The 16,697-nt window shown below is 41.9% G+C and overlaps 1 protein-coding gene across 10 annotated transcripts in view; it reads right to left on the reverse strand.

The window, feature by feature from the left end:
* The window catches only part of CADPS2 (calcium dependent secretion activator 2), a 547,338-nt gene that overhangs the window by 318,972 nt on the left and 211,669 nt on the right, over nucleotides 1-16,697 (reverse strand). For all 10 annotated transcript variants that reach the window (XM_083182838.1, XM_083182837.1, XM_083182844.1 and 7 more), the window contains exon 13: nucleotides 14,952-15,139. In XM_083182838.1, the coding sequence (XP_083038964.1) occupies nucleotides 14,952-15,139 (188 nt within the window). The remainder of the gene's footprint in view (nucleotides 1-14,951; nucleotides 15,140-16,697) is intronic.

Raw genomic sequence — 16,697 nt, forward strand, 5'->3', positions numbered from 1 at the left:
TTATTTTTACACGGAGCACCTAGAGAGAAGCGCCATATCTATCAAAAAATGGGAAAAAAGGGCAAAAATTGGGACCACTAGAGAAAAGGGGAAATATCCCGAAAAAGGGGAAACATCTGGAAAAAAGGAGGAGTGTCTGGAAAAAAGGGGGATATATCTAGAAAAAGGGGCAAAGAGTATCCAAAAATGAGGGATATTCAAAAAAAATCAATCAAGAATAACTGCTTTCGAAAAAAATTTTTTTTTTTAAAAGAGTGTATCAGGGGATCGTCAAATCTACATCAGGGTCTAATCCAGATACCCCAAATAAACCCAGAGAAGGCAAATGTACAGATACATGGAGTTACAGAGGTCGACTGTTTCAGAACTCCATGTATCTGTACATTTGCCTTCTCTGGGGTTATTTGGGGTATCTGGATTAGACCCTGATGTAGATTTGACGATCCCCTGATACACTCTCTTTCTAAAAAAAATTTTTTTCAAAAGCATTTTTTTCGAAAGCAGTTATTCTTGATTGATTTTTTTTTTTTGAATATCCCTCATTTTTGGATACTCTTTGCCCCCTTTTTCTAGATATATCCCCCTTTTTTCCAGACACTCCTCCTTTTTTCCAGATGTTTCCCCTTTTTCGGGATATTTCCCCTTTTCTCTAGTGGTCCCAATTTTTGCTATTTTTTGCTAGATATGGCGCTTCTCTCTAGGTGCTCCGTGTAAAAATAATTGCAAGAATAATAATTATATAAATAAAAATAAAAAATGAAAATAATAACAATAAAAACAATAAAAATTATAAAAAATCAATAAATATATAGTAGATTTCACACATTAATTTGAACAACATAATGATCTATTTTTTCATATGAAACAATTTATGCTAGGATTATGCATAATAACGTGTCCGACCCCCCCTCCCCCTTTTTTCTGCTGGTTGTGGCATATAATATTAATAATAAAGATAAAAATTGGTGATCAATACAATATTAAAGACAGTTAGACCAACTATCTGCAGTTTGCAGACAATTTGTTATGCCACGCGAAGCATGGTAAAAATATCCCCGGCTCACCCAGACTACACTGATTCAGCTTCTCTGCTGTTTTCTGCCGTTTAAATAAAAAACAATAAGCCGATTATATAATTATATAAATTTCTGACGGTACATTATAATTCTGTTAAATAGGTTTAATATGGCCCCCGCGTTTAAGAGCTATTATAGCAGTATCGATATGCCATTTTTTCTTTCCTTATGACGCTGTGTAGATATGTCACTAATGTCAGATCCGTGCAGGAGCAGTACAACAGCCGGGGAAACCCGGAAGTATGTGCGCTCCACACTTGCGGGTCAAGTAACGTAACGCCGAGTGAGTTCGTCATAGTAGCCGGGGAAACCCGGAAGTCTATGCGTACCACTCGTGCGTGCCAAATGCCGACACTTCCGGGTCCCGAACTTCCGGTGACTCCGGAAGCGCGGCTCAGCTGGATTGGAGGCGGTGTCCTCACTTAAGTGTTGTATGTCTAGGGTATAAATGCCGGGCCCGGGCAGTGTCAGGTAGCTGCTGCTCCTTTGACCATGGGCTTCCTTCCTTGATTTCGTTGATTGCTGTGACTTTATACTGACCAAGTAATGTAATATTTTATTTATGTGTATATGCGTTTGTAAGATGTATTTTTTTGGTACCCTGTTGGCAGGTTACTAAAACATTTATTCCATGTGTTTATAGGCTCCTTGATAAAGGTCCGCTAATTTGGACCGAAACGTCGGGGCACACATGGAAACAGTACAGTTGTGATCTTTGCTGACTTTAAATCATTGGATGTAAAATAAAAAACCTGGATTGGATTTTATAACAGGATTGAATATCTTTTGTTATAAAAAGGCGAGTGCCTGACATCCCCCGCCCGCAGTGTGGAGAATACCCCTGGAATATAATTGGGACTGTGTCTTTAAAACACATTTCCCTTGCCAGGCACCCCGAGAACTGACTTTAATATAGTGTGAGTGCGGTCTTGCTCTGGACTATATATATATATATATATATATATATATATTTTGTGTGTATGATCCGCACTCACATCCAGGTAATGTCCAAAAAGAAGGGGGTGCACCACTAAATAATGCAATTCCAAATACAAGTGGGTAGTTCCAGTGAATATCACCAGAGAGGGCACTCACCACCAATAGCAGGTAAAATCTTTTAATTGACAAAAGGTCAGCATGGGATGTCGACGTTTCGACCGGGGGGGGGGGGGGGGGGGGGCGTTTTCAAGACAGAAGTCAACAGTGCAGTGTGTCACCAAGACAAGCCAGGAGTACACTGATCAAAAACAGAGACCCATATATACCTTGGCCAATCATGTTCAATAGCTAATTAACCAATTGCTATCAAGTAGCTATAGGGGAATCTCCCTCCTCTATACCATTCACAACCAGCGATGGTCGATCAGCAATTCAAACACATCATAATCAAAAAAACTTTATTAGCAACATATTAATACAACTGTGGTGCTCTGTGCTTATGACTCTTTAGCAACATGTGCATGCCATCGTAGGAACACTGAGACGCCGCTCCGTCTCTAGTAACCGGAAGCCAGAAGTCTGCGTGTCATCTGCGTTCCAGCACCCGCCTCAGTGTACACAGCCGGAAGTATGCGGGTCAGCTGCGTTCCAGTGCCCGTCTGTAGGTGCGCTGTCCATACTTGGGCAAATGTAACAACCGTTTATCATAACTGTATAGCGGACAACAATAATAAATTATAAGGGGCCCACCAGTACTCGCTCCCCGAGGCTACCAGTTTCATACTGCTGCACCCGGGGCGGTCACATGTGGGTCACCTATATAGCAGAAAATTATAATTGCCTCGCACTGTCCACATTAGCTATCTTATATCAGGGTCTGCCTAGCTCAAAACCGGGTCCATACCATAGTAACTAGTGGTACCCGGGAGCATAGGCATTTTCAACCCATAGATGCCATGGACTGTGTTTTCTGGACCAAATTAGGGTTATTGAGTATGGTAGATGGCATGCCCCTATAAGAAAACCTGTATTGGATCAATTGGGCATAGATCTTTAAGAACAGATTTGTACATTACTGAAGAGATGACCATGCAAAACAACAGTCTTACTAGGAATTATATATACTGTATATATATATATTTTTTTTTTTTTTTTTAAGTACTACAATATATATGGGCTCTGGGATGACTTTAGTCAATATAAAGTAAAGAATAAAAATGCATGGGGTGTAATGATGTGTATAGGCCCATATACATGAATATCAGGCTCAGACACAACATCAAATCCACGCATCACACCATTGGTCACAAGCACCTAAGTATATGCCATAAACACATATTATTGCAAAAATATATTCAATGGGTTATTCTCATTCAATCCAAATGGATAGATTGTGCTCAAATTGTATATCCATCTCGCTTCTTTTTTCTTTAGTGTCCGTTCTCTATTACCACCACGGGGTGGTTTCTGCACATGGTCAATTTACATACAGCGTAATGTAGAGACCTGATGTTTCTGATTCAGAAAATGTCTGGCCACTGGTTTATCAGTTTAACCTGAAGATAGTGCAGTTCTTATAGATAGTCTATGGTTGGCCATCCGTTTGCAGAAATTTATTGTGGTGAGACCTATGTAATATAACCCACAAGGGCAGGTAAGTAGGTATATCAAATGATCCATTGTGCATGTGAGCTTGTATCGAATCTTTATTTTCTTCCCTGAATGTGGATGCGGGAACGAGGATCCATTAAGCATGGCGCTACAAGTGGTGCACGATGTGCCCTTGAAGCAACCAACCTTAGTACTTCTCAACCACGAACCTGCTGTAGGTGATGGCTGCGCCAATGGTCGCATTAGTCGCATTACTGGATCCTTGTTCCCGCATCCACATTCATGGAAGGAAATAAAGATTCGATAGACCCGGTTTTGAGCTAGGCAGACTCGAATATAAGATAGCTAATGTGGACAGTGCGAGGCAATACCTGGACCTTTTGCAGATTATAATTTTCTGCTATATAGGTGACCCACATGTGACCGCCCCAGGTGCAGCAGTATGAGTCTGGTAGCCTCGGGGATTGAGGACTGGTGGGCCCTAATAATTTATTATTGTTGTCTGCTATACAGTTATGATAAACGGTTGTTAGATTTGCCCAAGTATGATTGACCATCGCTGGTTGTAAATGGTATAGAGGAGGGAGTTTCCCCCTATAGCTGCTTGATAGCAATTGGTTAATTACCTATTGAACATGATTGGCCAAGGTATATATGGGTCTCTGGGTTTGATTCGTGGCTTCTCTTGGTGACACACTGCACTGTTGACCTCTGTCTTGAAAACGACCCTCCAGGTTCGAAGCGCCGACGTCCCATGCTGACCTTTGTCAATTAAAAGATTTTACCTGCTATTGGTGGTGAGTGCCCCATCTGGTGATATATATATATATATATATATATATATATAATAGCTTTAGACCAGGCACTATTTGAGCAGGATAACTGCCTCCGGTGCCCCCGCGGCTGGCAAAGTCAGTCAGCATACATATGAATCCACATGGAGCGCTTCACTCAGAGGACTCTGAGTGCCGCGCTTCATGTGGATTCATATATATATATATATATATATATATAATGTCCAATACAAGAGCACTCACCAGGCTTTCGTTCAGGGGATGCAATGTAAAAAGTTTAATACATCACCATAGACTCATATTGGTATGTTGACGTTTCGAGCATCACAGGGCTCTTTGTCAAGACCACAGAATAGATGGGTTACAGCTCCAAAATGCGTCCATCACACTGTTCAAATGACCCACCTTAAATACCAAGGCAGCAGGAAGTGTCACTCTAAACCACTCATTAGCTATTACGTGCCATAATCTAGTCTAAATCAATCAGTGCCAGAACAAGCTGGCAATCCGCGTTTATAAAAAAAAAAGGAATTGCACCCCGGCACTTGCACGTGTGGATTGTGAGTGCCGGCTCCTCTACCTATCATATTGGATCAAGTAGCTGTTACAAGCTAATATTTCCTGAACTGTGCACCCATTGGATACAATGAAACAATGTTTAACCTCAATGGAAATTAAAACAGGACCTTTGAGATATATTTAAACAAGTGTTAGATGTGCAAGCAGCATCAAATGTGGTTTTTTCACACTTTTTCTGTTAAGTTTTAACAAAAGGGAAAGTTTTTATTGGACTTACTGTGTCTTTTTAAAAAATTGTTCAAGTTCTGGGTAACTTTTGTCTTGTGGTGTATATGAGCATTTGACTAGTTAATACAATGGCTGCAGGTATTGCTGTATTAGATGAACTAGCATTTAGTGATGCGGAGAATGTACAGGTCAGTCTGACTGACGATGAGGTGGATAGAGTTTTAGTTGGATTTTGCCCAATTACCTTCTGCTACTGCAGTTGATCATTATCATAAATTACATAGACTCAAAAGGAGGGAGATAGATTTAATGCTCCACGGTCAGTTCTTGTCGGAGTACTACCGCAAGAAAAGGATTCCTAGGGGTTTTAGAATCTATAATACTCCCACCATCAGTCGCCGCAATCCTGCGTTCTGCGTCCGATGGTGTGGAGTCTTAAATAAGTGCTCACTAGACCTGGTTGCTCTAGTTGTAGAGGAAGTGGGTCTGAAATTGAAAAAAGTAAAAATAGAGATCACGGATTAAGAAAAAGAGGCCATTATTATTTTGAAAATTGACAAATAAGAGGACTGGCTAGAGAAAATCAAATTGCAAAATTCGAGAAATATAAAAATGACTTCATTGCATTTAAAAGAAAGAAACTAGAGAACGTGGACAGTGACTACCAAAGACATCTGGTATACAAATGGTTAACTGGTGAGAATGTAACCCAGGGTCAGGTACCTAATTATAAACCATGGGGTAGCTATAGAAATAGACAACGTAGTTAATACAGGGACCCTGAGACTTTTCAATCAAATTCCTCATCTGAAACCGACACAGGTGACAGCTTACCCCCCGGCTAGAGGTGCCAGTTACCAGCAGTCGGCATCTTTTTTAGACTAAGAAACAGGAGAGACTATTTAAGTCGCCGGGCAAAAGACCACATCCACGGAGGGGAAGGAAATCGAGGCAGAGGCCGCACACAGAGGTATCGGAACCAAAGGAATTAATTTTTAATCCGTACAAATATGTGTTAACTAAAGCAGAGAATTCATTGTTGTCAAAGGGCCTCAACTTCATCCCCACCAATAAATTTGATTCGTTTCAGTGGTCTATTGATCACTTTAAGATGGGGAGGAAGTTGAGGCTAAGGGAGCACTTTGACAATAAAATTAATCAGAGTCAGGTTCCTACTCCTTATGTAAAAAAGATATTCAAGAAACCCAGTACTTTTGATCCCATTAGCACGAATGCTAGTCTTAAAACCTTCCTAAGAGTTACTGAGGTACTTGTGAGTTATCCGGGCTGCCGATTTTTTCATCGCGCCCGAAATCTTGGGCATCGCGTCGGTCATTGGCCATTTCACATTGGATATGTTTTAAAAAAAAATGTTTCATGGCCCCCCACCACCGTTAACGCCACCCCGCTATTGACGCCAACCCGAAGCATGGCGAGCGCAGCGAGCCCGCGAGGGGCGGCGGTACGCGTCCTCCGACCTTTTCATGCCCTACTATCCACTAGGGCGTGGAGTGAGAATAGAATAGTGTGGCGAGCGCAGCGAGCCACCGAGCCCGAAGCGTGGCGAGCGCAGCGAGCCCCGCGAGGGGACGCGGACACCTTCACAGGTATCCGCGTGCCCTTGCGGGCTTCACAGGTGTCCGCGTCCCCTCGCCACACTATTCTATTCTCACTCCACGCCCTAGTGGATAGTAGGGCATGAAAAGGTTGGAGGACGCGTACCGCTGCGCTCGCCACGCTTCGGGCTGGCGTCAATAGCGGGGTGGCGTTAACGGTGGTGGGGGGCCATGAAACTTTTTTTTAAAAAACATATCCAATGTGAAATGGCCATATTGGCCAATTTCACATTGTCATTTTATTTTAACATTGCTGTCTATGGGAAATCGGGTCCATCGCGTCTTTTAACATTACTGTCTATGGGAAATCGGGTCCATCGTGTCTTTTAACATTACGGTCTATGGGAAATCGTGGGCATCGCGTCGCGGCCCCTTATAACGGCCACGACCGACGCGATGCCCCCGATTTGGGGCTAAATCGCGGGCATCGCGTCGGTCGGGTGTCCTTAAGTTAACCAAACTTAAGGACAAAATCGACAGCCCGGATAACTCACAAGTACCGTTACTGATCAGAAATGTAGAGCACAGGCTAAAACTAAGAGTTTTTGACAATCTAACTATGACTGAAAGAGCAGCCTTGAAAACACTGGAACAAGACACCTCCTTAGTTATTTGCAATGCGGATAAAGGAGGGTTTATTATTTTGCAGAATTTTTCTGACTATGACATCGAAGTCAGAAGACAGTTAGCCAATGGTTCTACATACCTTAAGGTAAACTCTAACCCTATGGGTAGCATCAAATGTAAAGTGGACAAAATGCTGAAAATGGGTTTACTACAGGGGTGGATTGACGAGGAGACTGTGGACTATTTGACTGTGGCAGATCCCATATGTCCGATCATCTATTTGTTGCCTAAAGTACACAAGTCCCTCGTCAACACCCCTGGACGCCAGATAATCTCAGTGAGAGGGTCCATCCTGCAACCTCTAGCTAAGCTGCTGGATCACTTCTTGCAGCCTTTGGTGCAAAATGCACCCACCTACTTGAAAGACACGGCACAGTTCCTACATGACATCAAAGGACTAGGGGTGTTAGACCAGGATTGCTTGCTATGTACCTTAGATGTAAATTCGTTATATACGATAATTCCCCATGAAGCAGGGATGGAGGCAGTAAAGTCAGCAATGCTAGAGGTTCCATATGTCGGTCCTCCAATTAAATATATGATCGGCCTGTTAGAATTGGTCTTAAAATATACCCATTTCTTGTATCAGGATGAGTATTTTGTCCAGTTGGCGGAGACCACTATGGGGTCGAATGTGGCCCCGGCCTTCACCAACCTTTACATGCATCACTTTGAACAAAAATATGTTTTTCCATACTACTCAGATAGGTTGAAGTACTACAAGAGGTACATCGACGATGTTTTTCTGATCTGGTTGGGAGATGAAACGTCGTTTCTGAACAGGGTATCGTCATTGAATGGGTTGGCAACTCCAGTCCGCTTTACTTACGCTTCTGACCCCTATAGCATGAGTTTCCTCGATATTACGATATTAAAGGATAATTGCCTGGACTATACTCTGTTCAAAAAACCAACCAACAGGAACACGTTATTGTGGGCCACCAGCCATCAGCCTGATTCATTCAAATCTTAATTGCCTATCTCACAATTTCTGAGGGTTATGAGGAATAACTCAAATGTACAGGCGATGGAGGTCCAATTGAAAGAGTGTGCTGAACAGTTCAAGGAAAGGGGGTACAGCTCGAAAGTCATCCATAATACCCTCACCAGAGCTAGGAAAAGGTTCAAGGAACAAGCGGTGAGAACAGTGGAGGGTACAGCTCCTACACGTTTAATTCTGAATATCCACTGTGACACCAACCTTAAAAGTACCCAGCGAATTATTAAAAACCAATGGTCGCTGATTTTGACTGATGATGCATTAAAGAAGATGGGACCTGTGCAACCTCTCCTGAGTATCACGAGAGGACGGAACTTACAAGATCGTCTTTTACGACCAAATATGAAACAGATGAAACCAGACAAAGACAAGTGGCTCAGCAAGAAAAATGGATGCTACAAGTGTCTGGGCTGCACTACCAACTCGATCACATAATTTATCATTTGATCTGCCCCTGTGGCTTAATGTATGTGGGCAAAACGATAAGGACACTAAGGGAGAGGATAAATCAGCATAGATCCTCAATTCATTTAGCCTATGCCACAGGGTCTATGGACAAACCAGTAGCGGCCCACTTCATGAAAGAGGGGCATCAGTTGTCAACACTGTGATACATGGCCATAGACTGGATACCCCCTTCACCTAGAGGAGAAGATAGGGGTCTGTTGCTACTCAAAAGAGAAGCCAGAATGTTTCTTTTTTAGACAGAGTTTGTTCTCTATTCCCTCCTCTAGGATGCAGAGGAATGTGCTCCAATACCGTAAAGGAAAAATTCTTGGTATCTAGCTCTCCATTGAGTTTCTCTGAATAATGATAAGTTAGGCTATGAGTGGTTACTTTATGTTTGATGTTCCTCATACTGTCTGTTCCTGTAAGCAGATCTTCAGTTGTTGCTTTCTTTTTCCTATATAATGTAAGCCGCAACCGCATGTTATTCTATAGATCACAAAAGTGGAATTGCCAGTACATGGGTGGCACAAGGACCAGATCTTTTTATCGATGGTCCACTTAAAAAGGTTTCTTTTCTATGAATTTGCAACATATGCATGTGCAACATGGAGTGCATCTATTTTGTGTTGTGTTCTGCTAAGTGTTGTGGTTTCCTTAGTTTTAGATTGAAATTGGCTGGAGGCGATGAGGCTCTTTAAATTGGGTGCCCGGCGGAATATAACATTAGGTCAAGGTGGTAATGTGGGGCCTAGAATGGGATCCTTTTGCAGAATGCTCCAGTTTTTCTCCAGGCCTTTTCTAATCAACACCTTTTCTTTATTAAACTGAGTAATAAAGGGACTGCTTGTAGGTCTCTGGTCTTTCTTCGAGGTAGTGTTACCAATCAACATGGTTTCTCTATCTAATAGTGCTGCTTTTTGTTTTGCCACGTTGATTTTTCCTGGACTATACCCTCTTTCTTGAAATCTCTTGGACAAAACTTCAGATTGGATGACAAAATTTTCCTCCTTGGTGCAATTTCTCTTTACTCTGGTAAACTGTGAGAATGGGATTCCATCTTTCCATTTGTGATGGTGACTGCTGTTATAGGGTATATAGCTATTCGCGTCTACATCCTTAAAATAAGTTTTAGTGGAAACCAGCTCTCCTGGTGTAAGACAGAGGGAAAGATCTAAAAAAAAAAATAAAAAAAAAATCGATATTCTTTTTGTCAAATTTTGAAGCAAATTTTAGGTTGAAATCATTTACTTGAAGGTAGGGGTTAAATTCTTGGAGGCTTTCTTCGTTCCCTTGCCAAATAAAAATTAGGTCGTCGATATACCTCTGGAAGAGACGGATATTGCATTCAAATTTGGAACCGTAAATATATTTCTCTTCCCATACTCCCATTAATAGGCTTGCATAGGAAGGGGCAAACTTGGTGCCCATTGCCGCACCATTTTTTGCTAATAGAATTTGCCATTAAATTCAAAAAAGTTGTGCATGAGGATATATCGAATACTGGCTAATAGAAATTCATTTTCTTCTTTAGAAATTTTGGGATCTTTGGAAAGGACTAAACCCACTGCTTGAATTCCTTTTTGGTGTGGTATAGAAGAATACAAGTCTTGGACGTCCACAGTCAGCCACATATAGTCTTCTTGCCAAACCATTGAACTTAACTTTTATAGGACATTTGTAGAATCTTTTAAGTGAGACCTGTTTAACTGGACATAGGGTTGTAGTATTAAGTCAATAAAGTGAGATAGATTAGCACTTAACGATTGCACCCCAGCCACAATTGGTCTTCTGGGCAGGTTTTCTTTGTTTTTGTGTACCTTGGGGATATGATAGAAGATAGGCATAATTGGATGTTGTACGAAGAGATATTTGTATTATTCCTCAGTGATGAAACCTTCTTTCAAAGCCTTAATGAGTAACAAACGAAGTTCTTCTTGAAACTCTAAAGTCGGATCTTTGGGCAGTATGATGTAGGTTGATTCATCGTCCAAAATTTTAGCCGCTTCAATGAGGTAGTTTTCAGTAGTCTTAACAACTACTGACCCCCCCTTATCTGCATTCTTTACGATGATCAGGGCTGTTGCCCTGATGTACCTACACATTACCCCAGCAAGTATTGCCTCATACTGATCTCTGGCTAATGCTGTAGCATCTTAACTCACAAGATACCAAGTACCAAGATCTCCTGAGAACTCTTGCGCAGTCCCAGCAGCGCTTTGTGGCACCATGCTGTTGCTACAATGTAAAGAGAGCTAATAGATACAATAGTAAAAAAATGTATCAATGGGTATTTTTCTTGATTGGTTTGGAAATACTGCATGTTGTCAAATAGTGTAAGGCAAAGTATAAGTGTTTTATGGAAAACTGCAAAGACTAGGGTCCATGGTCCAGGATTAGGTCACTTAAGGGAATCTGTTAAGAATTTCTAATTATGGGACTGTGTGGATTAAGGATTAAAATGCTGTTCCTAGCGAGATAGGTACATTTATACACTTGCTGTGGGGATGTCGGGTGGTAGCCAAGTTTTTTGGGGAAATTATACAGATAATAATAGATACAGGAATAGCTAAAGAAATTCTGACCCCAAAATGTTGCATACTTGGCATAATGAGCAACAGCAGACTGAAAACGGAGGAGAAACTATATGTGATTAACATGTGCCAAGGTGATAGTGGCTAGAACATGGCTATCCAGAAAAGGCCCAACAGCTGGAAGGCACTGATCAATTACACTGCTAGAGGTGAAAAATTTGTGCACTTAAATAGGAACACAATGAGTAAATATGAAAAAAATTGGCACTACTGGATAGCATCTGCGCACTGGAGTAACATCACAATCAATTAAATGAAATATAAGTGAAATTATATAACTAAGTAATTGAAGCGTATGCACATTTTAAAAATATAGCATAAATAAAAAAAAAATGCTGTTCCAGAATATATCAATAAGATTATTGGACCAGTTTATTATCCTTGAAAAATCACTGCTGGTCAGTGGAGGAACTACAAGTGGTGCAGATGATGCAATGCACTAGGATCCTCAACAATGCAGGGGCCCATCACTGAGAGCACATGGTAGCATAAGGAGTCAGACTGATTTATTATAGCATGCTTCTGCCATCACTGGGCCATGTCTCAACTAAGAAAGAACACTCCACTTGGACTGGACGGTGGATTGGAGGAGGGGGTCCATCGCTCAGACCATATGGAGCACACACTGATTACAGGACACAAGCACCGTGCACAGCCCACAAGATTATGTAGTTCACACACAGCCAGTGACCTCATGGACAGGAGGCTGCAGCTGCAGCAGCCACACTGCAGATATCACAAATGTTATAGTACAAGTCATAGTTACACTATGCTGCTGCTCAGTGCATAACACACACTGGCATATGAGGGAAATTGGTCATACGCAAAGCATTGTGCGCACAAATACATTACAATACTTTGGGAACTCTCCTTGTCCTATATTCACTAGTAAGGTCCAGACATTTCCCTTTCCTCCTTCCTCCCCTGTCTCGCTGCCTTTTCTCCTTCTATGACAGAATCCCTCCTCTCTTGCTGCCAGTGGCTGGGATCTGACTTTGCATTCCCATGACATCCACAGCTTGAAAATCTAGTAAGCTGCACTCCACATGCTGCAGTTCTACATGTGCCCAGTTAAGCAAATTGTAAGATATTTATAACCCTCTGCCTCTCCCTGTCAAACTCTCATTTTCACTTATGTTCCATCACCCTCTCTGCCTTTACCAGTAACCCTCTCCCCATCATCCACTACCTCTCGAAGGCACCTTTTCCCATCACCCACTGCCTCTCCTAGTCACCAAATGCTTCTACTATCACCCTCTTTCTCTCCCTAGCAACCTTTACCGGTCACTAAACTGCCTCACCCGGTAACTCTCTCGCTCAACCACTATAGTGTCTCTCCTTGTCATCTACTGCTCCTTTCAGCCACTTTGTCCCTCACTCACTTCCATGTAGCATATTGTATACCTGGGGTGGGGCCAAAGGGTTATGGTAAATTAGATCTACAGTGTCTAGGACTACAGTAAAAAACAATTGGTCGACAGTCAAATGGTCAACATGGTCAAAAGGTCGGCATGAAAAGGGTCAACATGAGTTTACAGTATTTTTTGGGTGTCAACATAGACACCTTATGAGTGTACCACTGCGCTTGCCATGCTTCTGCCATGGTGGGTGCCTTGCTGTGCTTGGTGCACTATTATACTCTACACTGTAGATCTAATGACTAGATACCGGACAAAAGAGGGGGGTCCAAAACATACTTATTGCACCTGGGCACAGCAAACCAACAAGTTTCGCCACTGCTGCAAGTATCCAGTGTGGTGGCAGAAGAGTGTTGTAGCACAAACAGTTAAAGACATATGAAGGCAAAATGGAAGCGGCAAGCAGAACACATGGCAGTGAGTAATTCCAGATTTTAAGTAAAATAAGAGAAAAATTATGAAATAGGACACACTGTGTAATAAATAGTTGCTTACCATTATAGATATGAAAGAAGAATTATCATGGGGGGAAAGATCATGTTTTACAAATGAAGGGGAAATATGTGGATAAATAAAAAAAGTTTTCAGTGGAAAGCTCTTTTAAAACACAGTGTTAAATTGAATCTACTTTTAAGGTAATACAGAGTATGTTAAGAATATTTCCCAGTTTTTACATGACATGAAACACACCTGTTATGTAAGGTACACACTGGAGTGATGTCAGGCCAATTTACCATAATGACAAATCAGTTACAATGGTCATTGTGTACAAGTGATTTGCACGCTCCAATAGACGTAAGACAGACGTTTGTTAGATCTGCTGCACGGCCAACCAGTCCATCACTAGTAACCTATGTTTGGCAAAGAAAGGACAGAACATCATTCCATCCTTCATTAAATCTATCCAATGTGTACAGGCAATCGGGCTCAAGGGAAGTCATCCCTTAAATCAGCTTGATTGTTACTCCAGCGTGTACATGAATGTAGATACAGTATCAATAGTTTTGTCATAGTAACATTGTGACAGTTTGTGAGGTTGAAAAAAAATAACTCAGTCCATTGATTAAACCTATATATTAAATGTATGCTATTTTATCCCATATCTAAAGACAAGCCTCCCAGACAAGTTTTGGCCAGAATCCCAGATCTATGGTTGCTATTTGCCTTGCTGTACCTAATTCGTGCTTGTATCCAGGAAGGTTTCCTCAACTAAAAAATGTGTTTAACCCTATCTTGAATACATTAAGATAATCAGCCATCACATTTTCCGGCAGAAAATGCCAAATCTTGACTGCCCTAACTGTGAATAAGCCTTTCCATTGTTGGGTATGAAATGTCATTCCCTCTAACCTTAGGGAATGGCTGTGTGTCCTGTGCATAGACCTCATGATAAACAGAGCAGCTGATAGTTCTTAACGTCTCTCTTGTTGCATAGAACAGAGGTTGCCAAACATCATCTTCAAGATACCCTAACTGTCAAGGAGCAAACGAGAGCCATGGTTCAGCACAGATGTTTCCCTCAAATTGACGGATGTTCCATTTAAGCACCTTCGGCTTAGTATGGATATACTTAAAACCTGGACAGTTAGGGTGCCATGAGAATTGGGTGTGAAAACCTCTGGCCTAGACATACAACTTTAGGTGACGCTATACCTGTGCTCCTTCCAACCTTACTTTCACCTGGAAACACAGCAGCTAGAGAAAGAGAGTGAGGAAAGAGCCTGCAACATCATAAACTCTCCCTATTTGCTTTTTAAAATGGTGGATTTGATCATTATAGGGGAATGTCCACCTATAATATAGGACAAAGTTTTTGAACAGCACATTACGACATATGAAAACTTCAACTTAAGCATTCTTTAATGAGATGACTAAAAATGACAACATGTAATTATTAAAATGATCTACATTAAAAGTAAACAAATGTAGCAAAGCAAATTTTGTTAATGACTGGCCAGTGTAAAATCTATGGTTGGGAATAAGCTTGTAGTACAATAATGTACATTACATTTAATATGATTTTTGTGTCCATTCAAGTTCCACAAATACAAATAATGACTAGAGTGAGGATAATATAATTACCTATTTCCGTGAACATGAGATGCACAGAAAGCAAAGCTGTAGTGAAGTAGTGTTGGGTCGATCACAGATCCTGCCTCAGCATGCTCAATAAGTTCTTTCAGGTAGCAGAGGTGTCGATGGCAGCCACGTACTCCGTAACGAGCACAATATTCATCTAGTACAAACACTTGCCCAGGACTGAACCAGCCCTACAAATGAAAGAAAACCAGATCATCAAAATGGCATTTGTGTATTAGAACATTCAAAACAAAAATAACTTTAAAAAAAAAAAAGGACATACCTTTTTTCAGATTGTATCATGGAGTTAAATCAAATGTTAATTGGAAATCCGGTACTTGTGTATTTTGGCGGCGCCCATCGCATCGCATACCATAAGGCATCCGATGGTATGCGATGCGACGCAATATCGCGCGATACTGTACAATGTCATACAATTTTAAAATTGTATGACATTGTACATGGCATACAATGCCATACTAATGGGTGCTTACAATGTGAAATTCACCCCCACGCCACCCCCACACTATAAACGTGAACCCCAAGCGTGGCGAGCGCAGCGAGCCCGCGAGGGGCGGCGGTACGCGTCCTCCGACCTTTTCATACCCCCACTATCCACGTCGGCGTGGAGTTGAGAATAGACAGTGTGGCGAGCGCAGCGAGCCACGGATCCCGAAGCGTGGCAAAAGCAGCGAGCCCCACGAGGGGACGCGGATACCTGTGAAGCCCGCGAGGGGACTCCGATACCTGTGAAGGTATCCGCTTGCGCTCGCCACGCTTCGGGCTCGGTGGCTCGCTGCGCTCGCCACACTTTCTATTCTCAACTCCTCGCCGACGTGGATAGTGGGGGTATGAAAAGGTTGGAGGACGCGTATCGCCTGCGCTCGCCACGCTTTGGGTTCACGTTTATAGTGGGGGGGTGGCGTGGGGGTGCATTTCACATTGTAAGCACCCATTAGGGTGCTTAAAAGAGCCCTTTATGGTGCTTATACTATCTTTCCTCGCATAGGAGGCAAAAATCGAGTCGCATCGCATGCCATGCGACGCGATGAAAACATTGCGCGATGCACATCGGGGGCGCCGCTATAATACACAAGTACCGGAAATCCCACTGCAGTTATTTATAAATACTTAATTTCCTCACTGCATTAAAAATAATTTCTCTTCTGCATGATGTAACAAGCTTCAGAAAGTGATACAAATCAGAGTGATGAATAGCAGGCCAATCAGCTCCTACCTGTCATGCTTGGTTTGAAAAATTACAGGTAGGAGCTGATTGGCTGGCTGTTTATCACTCTCCATTTAATCAATTTTTGAAGCTTGATACATCTGGCCCTAAAGCTGTATCCTAATGGATACAGCTTTAACAGAGATACCAGTAATTGTCCCATCACTGGCCTCAGTCACAACTCTGTGCTAAACATGCTAGTTTTGCAGTTACTAACTAGGTAGAGCGGTAACTACCCCTAAAATAATGTGCTGCAAAAGGAGAAATCTAGCATATATCCAGGCCCAGTTACAGTGAGGCACACCAGGGACACACTTTTCAAATCCCATTATTCTTTGTGGCCCATAGAGACCATTCCATCTATGTGGTATGCTACTGATTGCTGCCTGTGCCACTGCACTATTTAGAAGGAAGCTTTACTGGAATTAAATGTCCCCCACACCACTTACATGACACAATATATGCTACAAGCTTTCTATGTGTATTTAATGCCTGGAAATACAGGTTCTCCATGATGCAGA

This window comes from Crinia signifera, chromosome 4 (genome assembly GCF_055691185.1).
Source record: "Crinia signifera chromosome 4, ASM5569118v1, whole genome shotgun sequence".
NCBI classification, from domain to species: domain Eukaryota; kingdom Metazoa; phylum Chordata; class Amphibia; order Anura; family Myobatrachidae; genus Crinia; species Crinia signifera.